Here is a 9,384-nt window from a genome sequence, read left to right as displayed (position 1 = left end):
AAGTACATGTGTGGATATAAACAGAGCAATGTCGATACACAACCCTTTGAAAACCTCTCAATCAAATTTTTAAATACATAAACATGTGTGTAAATCAGAAAATTACCGCCAATTGGTCTTTTTATTTGGGCTGGGCTATATTAACACTCTATTTGCATTTTCAAACAAAAATAAAACGTTGAAAAAAGGGTCACACTCTCTAGTCTCTTAGAACTTTCGCTGGGTGCGAAACTTTTACGGCCAGAAGCGGCCGCACCTGTATGCTTACCTGTATTTCTACCCGCCCCCAACCGCCACTCCCCCGAAACCGTCCCCATCCCCCGCATGTGGCCCGCTTACATACAGCCGAATACCAAGCAGCGCGCAGCTAATGGGGTATATGCATACACTGAGATACATCAATTAGAAATGCTAATAATCGATTATATTTATTTATTATTTATTATGCGATTTATTTCAATCTATAACGTCATCAGAAATTTAAGAAGAAAATATCCAAAATATTTATTAAGAAAATATGCACTTATAGGGTCTGCAAGTTCTTCAATTTCAAATGCCAATAGGCATTCTACGTTATGGTTTTCAGTGTATCCACGCGAGAGAGTGAGAAGGTGTGTGCTGGCCTTTTTACGCTCTTAATACAGTTCAATCGCCCCTCGGCACCCGCCACTCCATTGCTCAGTCGGAGGTGCGCTCGCAAAATTTACCAAGAAACTAAATTGAGTGGAAACGCTTGGCTTTTCCATGATTTGGTTTTCCTATGCTAATTACCGTACTTAAAATCCAAGCGGAGTGAAAACTAAAATCGCCACGCAGTGCGTTCTGCCAAGCAGCTACAGAAAAAACAGACCTATAATACTATAAATTAGCTTAAGTGAGGGATACTCATGCCTAGCATAAGAAAACCTATAAAAATATGCGGAAGTCGTCATTTTGTACCACTATTTCTAAAACATGTTGAAATATTGAAGCCTAACCTGTGCAGGGAAAGGGAAGAACCCTATCGTACTCCAAAATTTCAAAAAAAAGGATTATAAGGATTTAAATATCTTGAACTGGCATGTCAAATTATATGCATTGATTTTTATACCCGTTACCCGTAAAAGGGTATACTAGATTCGTTGAAAAGTATGTAACAGGCAGAAGAAGTCGTTTCCGACTATATAAAGTATGATCAGGATGAATAGCCAAGTCGATCTGGCCATATCCGTGTGTCCATGTCGTCTGTCCTAGATTTCTGGAACTATTAAGGCTAGAAAGTTGAGATTATACGTAAGAATTCCAGAGGCATAGACGCAGCGCAAGTTTGTTTTTAAATGTTGCCACGCCCACAGACCGCCCAAAACTGGCACGCCTACACTTTTGAAAAATGTTTTTTTTTTTTTTAATGTACATATTAGTCTTGTAAATTTCTATCGATTTCTGAATGTTGCCACACTTATGAACAATGTTTTGATATTTTTTAATTTTTTGTGTTAGTCTTGTAAATTTTGACACTTTCAAATCTTCAACACTAATTATTTTTTTTTAGCTATAACATCAACTCCTAAGAAGCCAGCGCTGACCATCCGATGAAGATGCGAATTACTCAACGAGGGCCTGCGGGACGGTAACAATGATCATGGTAATGAAGTCGATGATGTCGAATGATGGTGATGGCCTGGAGCGATGATGCCATGCTAATGCTCGGGCCAAGTGAAAGTACGATTGGCTGTCAACGACCCAGCTGTTCTACGGATATAGCGACGCGGTTTCACTTGTCAACCTCGATCTACATTCGGTGTGTCATTGCGAATTCTAAGTTGCGTATGGCATGCACGTTTGCATGGCATGCACGATATGGATTTGGCTTTTCTGTGGCACCTACTGATAGTTTGGGTCTTTGGATGAGGGCGTCTTGGGGGCATGAGTCTGAGTTATGGCCCGCATGATGTTGCGGGGCGTGCAAAACAACTGAAAAACTTCAACAGAGTTACTTTTGGAGTGGCAGCATTTTGCATTAAAACAATCTTATTATGGACAAAAATAGAGATAAGCCTTTTATTTGTATTTTCTTGGCCCAAAAGCAACAAACAGTTAGATTAATAGTAAAAAGTCCGTAAGCGAGTGGATCTATGCGATAACTCGAATTTGAAATGGCACTCGCTGTGGCGATAGCTTGTGTTAGTTACATTGGCCCGGCTTAGGGATGCGAGTGCTTTAAGGATCTGGAGTTCGATTGATATTTAGGCGTGCCTTTGTTTCGAGGTGCTCGGGGAGTCGTCATCGCTGGCCTGGTCGATTTCGGAACTATCAAAGGATATCTTGGCCGGAGCCATGGCCGGCAACAGAAGAAACTCGTTGAACAGGAAGTCGGCGTCCATGGACTGCGTTTTGCCATGGTATCCGCGCACGACACCGCGCTTGGGCGGTTCGATGAATCGCTCCTTTACAATCAGCGCCCCCGGTGAGGGGGACGGCGAGGCCGAGGCAGAGCAGCATGTGCTGATCATCCGTCCACAATGGAGCCGCGGTGGCTCCCTCTCTGCCGGAACTCCACTTGCAGCTACGACTCTTCCATCGGATCCTACAGAAAATAAAGTCAAATTGAACAAACTTGTACTTTTTTGCAAAATACACGCAATGACTCCCGATTCGTATCGTCTTAAAGAAGAGTCTAAAGTGTTAGGGCGTTAAAATAAACAAGAGAGATTGCTATAGTCGAGTTCCCCGACTTTTAGATACCTGTTACTCAGCCAGTCCAAGTGGGACCGAGAATATCAGGAATATCGGTAGAAATTGGTGGAAAAAAATAGTTTTAATGTTCTAAGGTGTGGGCGGGATAGATTTGGGCGGTTTTTATGGGTCAGAGTGGGCGGTGACAAAATATTTTCGACATATCGATAGAAATTGACAAAAGAACTGATTTAATCAAAAAAAAAATCATTATATGAAAAAATATCCAAAGTGTAGGCGTGGCAGTTTTGGGCGGTTTGTCGGCGTTAGAGTGGGTGTGACAACATGGCAAAAAACGTCTATGTCTCCAGAATCTGTATGCTGAATCTCAACCTTATAGTTTTTATAGTTCCTGAGATCTCAACGTTCATACGGACAGACGGACGGACATACTAACATGGCCAGTTGGACTCGGTTATTGATCCTGATCAAGAATATATATACTTTTCACGCTTCCTTCTCCCAGTTACATACTTTTCAACGAATATAGTATACCCTTTTACTCTACGAGTAACGGGTATAAAAATGTATATCACTATGTATTGACAAGATTCATATTCTTATGAAAACCAATATGGGTTCGTAATATTATGTGAAAGATTTAGTTGAACAGAAGTACCTCTTAGCTAGTCAATATGGTGGTGAATTTGTTATTCTTAACAAAAAAAAATATATGCTATAAAATATGTCAAATAGAAAAGATTCTTAATTCAAACAGATTCAGGTTACTGCCCAATGTGTCCTTATTTTTGTATTTTCAACTCGATAAGAGGTATTCTGTTTCGTTTATACACTCAGAGAACAACTCGTTCTAAAGGATTTCGTTTTGAGAATTTCGATCTTAAAATCTGGACAAGATCAAATTATGCTCAGCATACTCAGATCGATTTCTAACCATTCTTAAATTTCAAATGAATTTTCTGTCGTTTGCCTCTATCAAAAGTTTCTTATTATTGGCCCAACCTCTCTGACGCTGCGGCGATCCCCCGAGGACTCCACTGCTGCCACTTTTGAGGTTTATGCAGCTCTGTGTGTGGCTTACGTTGTCATAGTCATTGGTGGTCTGCATGGGCACTCGCTTCAGTGTGTTGCTTTCGAAGGGAAAGTTCGAGTTCGAAGTGGACTGCGTGAGGTTCTCAAACTTGCGCAGGCGAGCATCCTGGCGCAAATGATGCGGTCCCGCCGCCGGCAGGTTGATGGAGGCGTGCAGAATGGGACCGCCCACAACCGATCCGCTGGACTCAGTCTTTTTCTGACCCGTTGCCGGAGCCGCGTTTCCCTCGAACAAGCTGATCTGTTTCTGGATCCTTGGCGAGACGGGATCATGAGCACGGCGCACACGTCGCTCATGCTCCGGTGAAGCTTGGGTGACTCGAACCGGCAGCGCAAAGCCAAACCGTGGATCATCGCTGGGAACCTCAGGGGGGCCCTCTGCATGGCTGGGACAACAGTAGCAACTCTCCAGGCGCGGCTCACAGTCCGCCAAAAGGGAGGGTGTTGTGGCCGCCGACAAAGTGGCATCTTCATCATCTTCGAACCCCTTGGAGAAAACACCAGAGCAGATCTTTTTTCTTAATATATAATAGGCAGACAAGGATAGTAACCTCACCACAAAAAACGTAAGTTAAGAGTAGGAATTTTAACTGATAAGAAATACGCTAGAATTTTCAAATTTTGAAATCAAAAGCAACAAATTAAATTATGAAAGTACTCATATTATTATTTTCGTATCATATAGTAAAAATAGATAGCTATGAAATAATCCGAAAAATCTCCACTCACTTCCATTGACAGCGTAATGGAGCCCTTGTTAGCCACCATGCTCAGGTCGAGATCCATCCCAAAACTAACTGGTGTGAGGCAGGTGCTTCCGCTGTCCTGTTCCTCACAAACACTTAGAAAGACTCCACCGCCCATCGTTCCTTCGCCGGATTCCAAGCTGTCCCGATTCATTGGCTGGAAGAAGGCGGTACCCGCGGCCCCCCGCTCCATTATCTCCATGGTAAGGTCCAAGCTGGTAAAATGGTAAATACATACATATTTAACAAATTATCTTCACAAATTAATTGTCACCTTGGTTTTGTTTCCAATTCCGATAGGGTTATTTCCTCCTCCTCGGCTGCCTTCACAATGTCCTCTGGCCAAACTTTTGGTTTACGAATGTGTTGTTGGTGATCAAGGGGTTGAGATGTTAGTTAAATAATTACATATTTAAAGGAGTAAGGGGAAATAGCGAAAATAGGAATACGCATCAGTAAAACTTAAGTTTATAAATAAAAAAGCGAACAAGAAATGTATAGCTTCGTTATTATACAAAAACAGAACTAAAATCACAATATTTAAGTCCAATATAGTAATTAGTTGATTGTTATATGTACATTTCTTATTGGTAATGTCTAATATTTATAAAATGTTTGACTTTTCGCAAGTTTAACATTAACATTAAAATGAACATTAACATTTTTCTAAAACTTCGGGATATATAAAATATAGTCTACCGGTAATCAGTAAATCCCGAGTGGAGGGAATGAGGTTTAGAAACAACGAAACAATATAAATAACTTACACTATTTTTTTTCCCATTAATTGTTCATTACGAACACTGTTAAAGCAGTATGATACAAAACAACGAGACTAGAAGCTTTATATGTTCCCATATTTTTACATTTCTTCCTAGACGTCCGATTCTATCTCCATACAATATTTACAAATACATATAAAACAGGAAAAAAGTACAAAATAAATAGACGTATGCATAAAGAAACAAGGAAAAAATACCATTAACGTTTAAAAAGCTAAGTTAAGCATGTATAAAGATAGTCTATGAAAAAAATTGTGAAAATATACTCATATTGAAAATATACTCATCTAGCAATATTTATTCCAATTCTGAACAAAAGGCTTAAAAACTAGAGGAATTTTCATGCATATCCATACATATATGCATAAATATCAAATTATATTTGTTATATTTATACAGAAACTGGTAAAATAAAGTGATTGCTGCATTTGTTTTAAATGCTGGGCTCTGTTGGATTTTCTGAAAAAACGAAAGTAAAAACTAAGTGAATAATTTGTAAGTAAAGAAAAATTAAATAATTTGATTTGATTAATTTTCCTACATTTGTTTTGAAACAACAACGTTTTTCTTTTGTGGCTTCTGTAAAAGTAAAAACAAAATGATCATTTGTCATTCCTTAAAAAGTAGTTAACACATTTGTTCCTAAGCCAAATAATAACCATAAAAAAGTGCCTAAAACTGACATTTTATTGACAACAATTTAGCAGAATAATTTGGAATGTTCATAACAATTTCGAATAAAAAACGAATCCAACAATTCAAAATGTTAAATATGGAGGGCTTTAAAAACGTTGGGAAGTGTATAGGAAAAACACAGATCTGAGACCGTTCAGCACTGCCACTCGACCACTGACTTTTTTCGGCACTTACGCTCCATCTTTCCAGCCAGCGATTCTCGCAGCTCCGTGTTGCTATCGTCAAGATTAGGGCACTGGCTCTCCGAAAGGAGACGCAGATGGGCATCCGCTGTGGATCCGGACTCGCTGCCACGCCGGTCAAAGGTGGGCGTTACGGTCGTTGATATCGGCGGTTGTCTGCCAATTTGCTGCTCATGGTCGATCATCTCTGTCTGATTTGAGGCGTTTAGAGTCATCGAGGAAACCGCTGGCAAGGTATTCTTAGAGAAGCCCCGCGGTGGGGACCCTGTCGGCGTCTTAAAGATCTGCGCCAGGATCATGTCCTGCAAGAAACTGTCCAGCTTGCGCAGCGAAAGGGCGTTGTGCAGTGTCTCAAGCGGGCGGATTGGTGGTACATCGCCAAATCCTGCAGAAAAAATTGTTATAATCACGCACAAAACTGAAGACCTTTATATTTAAATACACAACCTCAGAACAGATCGTTGAAGAAATGTTTATCATAGCGATGTACACAATAATTAATTAAATTAAATTTTTAGGAAGTAATAACTACAATTTTCGATGCTCATCTAACCAGCACTGAGTCAAATCCGTGCGAGGCTCAGATGAGTAGGGTTTCAATTGTGTAGTAATCATCCATCCTCCTGAAAACTACCTTTTCATATTCCTTCACTTATTAACCAACAAATAGTTTATTTGTATCGGTGCATAAGATATATCGACGTAGCTCTTGTCATATATCATTTCAAATAAATAATCACGGCTAAAACCCCTACACCCGAGTTTACACGTGAACTTATCTTCAGTAATAAAATAGTACTTCCTTAACGTTGTAATTCCCTCTTAATCATATTATATACAATGCATGTGGTGCGTACTTACCGGAAGAGGAGACCGTTATCATGTCGCGAAGATTAGGAGCGGACGAGCTGCCGCTGATGACGGCGGTGCTGAAAAGGCTATTTGCGCTGGTGGCCATCTTTTTGCTAAAACCACCGAAGCCCAACATTTTCATATAGGACATCTGGCCGGCAATACTGTGTCTTTGGCGACGCGACGACGTGGATGGGTTGGCCGATGACACCGATGCCGAGACCGACACCGAGACTTGGCTATCTGTGGCGATGGTTTTGGTACAACAAGACGGGGTCGTGGTAGTGTTGTTTGTAATTGTGGCGGTGGTGTGGTTTTCGTTCAGAGTGTTATTGATGGTCGTTGTTATTTTGCGGTGATGTTGGTATTGGTGTTGATGTACATGATGTTGGTGTGGTGCGTCGTTTGAAGTGGGATCAATCGATTGGAATTGGTTAGTAAATGGTCGATTAGAAGACATTGTTGCTGTATTATCAAACAAAGCTGCTGCTGCTCCAGTTGTTGTAGTGGTGGTTGATGGTGTAAATGTTGGTGGGGATGTTTGGGTGGCTGTAGGAGCGATGTCTTGTATACCTTTTGAAATATCGGTAGTAGTAACTGTTGGTGTAAGCCCAGGTGCACTTTTTCCGATACATATATTTGTTTGTATATCCATTGATGTATCTTCTGCTGTCTCTGTTGCTGTAACCGTTGGTGGATCTGTTGTTATATCTGTTTTTGTATCTGGTCGGGTAACTGCTGCTTTATTGCAGGGTGTGTGTGTGGTTGTAATTCTTATTGTGTCTATTCCTATTTCCTTCGATCTACCTACTTCTTCATTTATTTCGGTACCTACTGGTTTTAGCATCGCAGAAACAGCGTTTGTAACAGTCGGTATATTGCTATTTAGTTCGCTGGTCAATTCTGAGCTACTTGCTGTTCCCGTAATGAGCACAGTGGGCAGATTATATACTACTTGAGGCTCTGGGTGCAGGGGCTTTGGATCTACCTCCACAATGGACGTGATTTGCTCTTCAATGGGCTCGAAGCTGCCTACAAAACAGGTGGTATTGGAAGCTGCAGAACCCACCGACGAAACGGTGAATCGAAATGGGTTTTCTGTCACAACAGGAGCAGAAGCCGCCATGGAGAGCTGACCACAGGAGCTACTAGTGGCTTTGCTTTGCACAGAGGATGAGACAGAAGCCGAGGCCTTGTCCCTGTCCTGACAGAGCTGTAAAGTAGAGGCAGTGGGCGAAGTAGTTGCATGGACCATTAGTGATAGAGATGCTACCACAGGCCTTTTGCTGAAGTGTGCGCTCATCAGGATGGCCGGTGCTGAGCTAGACACCTGAAAGTCATCATCGAAACTACTGACCGCCGTTGTTGCGTCACAACGTTTCTCCAAATTCTGTCCAGTTTCTTGCGGAGAAGTCACAACCACCGCTTGTGCCAAGTCCATCAGACTTTTTGAGTGCGAGTGCGCTTGGGCCGCTGAGCTACTGCAATTGCAGGAACTTAAGGGTCGCTCATTGGTGGCCATCGGCGATATCTGTGGCAGATGACGGAGCTGTTCGAGTTCTTCACCATCGTCGCAACTCTCCATCCGCCGCATAGTCAAGATGTGGAGACGTTTGTGCGACAAGGGACCGCATTGCGGAGTGGGTGGGTGCAGGGAAAAATCAATGTCCGACAAAGGCAGCTCGTTTGTTGAAGAGTCAATTTTAAAAAAGGACAAACTATTCGTAACACGGATCTGAAAGGCAGTGCGATGATCCGCTCTCGGATGAGACCCCCCATCCGAGTTACTAGGAGCGCCCACTCGAGCATGAGGAATCTCCCCGAATTCAGAAGTCCGCGAATTATCCCCGAAACCAGGAGAAGCAACTACTAAATATAAAAGAATAATTCAGTCCAAGAGCAAAATCGATGAAGGGTAATTAGTTTGGCATGATTATGGGTTTAGGTTTCCGGTCCAAAGTCAGCCAAGTTTTCAGTGATATATACGAGATTTGGAGTGTTGGTGCGTTGGTGTATGTAATGTTGTGTACAAATAGAAAACTCATTAGACGAGATATTCAAAACGTCGAAGATCGCGCACAGTTTGTAAAAAAAGGTTTGTATAAACATGGGGAAAGAATAAACCAAGGAAAATCAATTTTTAAACCAAAAGGAAAATAAATGGAAAGACAAAAAAATCAGCAAGCCGAATAGAAAATACTCTTGGAAGAACCTTAGGATTTAAGAACTGACAACTTAAATAAATAAAGGTAATGAAATATTTAAAATTATTACAAAATTAAAGTTTCTAAAATCATTTCATATAAAAAAATATCGAATCTTTCACTTGTGATCTTAATTACATTGTAACATTCCTAT

The 9,384-nt window shown here is 41.2% G+C and overlaps 1 protein-coding gene across 23 annotated transcripts in view; it reads right to left on the bottom strand.

Annotated features, from left to right (window-relative positions):
• Nucleotides 1–2,013: 2,013 nt before the first annotated feature.
• LOC6724722 (inositol hexakisphosphate and diphosphoinositol-pentakisphosphate kinase) overlaps nt 2,014–9,384 on the bottom strand; it is a 23,568-nt gene continuing 16,197 nt past the window's right edge. For 6 of the 23 annotated variants that reach the window (XM_039296664.2, XM_039296667.2, XM_039296663.2 and 3 more), the window contains exons 10-15: nt 7,036–7,707; nt 6,167–6,559; nt 4,789–4,861; nt 4,498–4,729; nt 3,679–4,279; nt 2,014–2,566 (exon numbers count right to left, since the gene is read on the bottom strand). In XM_039296664.2, coding sequence (XP_039152598.1) covers nt 2,226–2,566; nt 3,679–4,279; nt 4,498–4,729; nt 4,789–4,861; nt 6,167–6,559; nt 7,036–7,707 — 2,312 coding nt within the window. In that variant the 3' untranslated portion in view covers nt 2,014–2,225. Of the gene's footprint in view, nt 2,567–3,678; nt 4,280–4,497; nt 4,730–4,788; nt 4,862–5,574; nt 5,756–5,965; nt 6,560–7,035; nt 8,896–9,384 lie in introns of those variants that run through there. The other 17 variants (XM_016180694.3, XM_016180701.3, XM_016180699.3 and 14 more) reach the window with 14 other exon arrangements.

This window comes from Drosophila simulans, chromosome X (genome assembly GCF_016746395.2).
Source record: "Drosophila simulans strain w501 chromosome X, Prin_Dsim_3.1, whole genome shotgun sequence".
Taxonomy (NCBI): domain Eukaryota; kingdom Metazoa; phylum Arthropoda; class Insecta; order Diptera; family Drosophilidae; genus Drosophila; species Drosophila simulans.
This window is presented reverse-complemented; position numbering and strand designations above follow the sequence as displayed.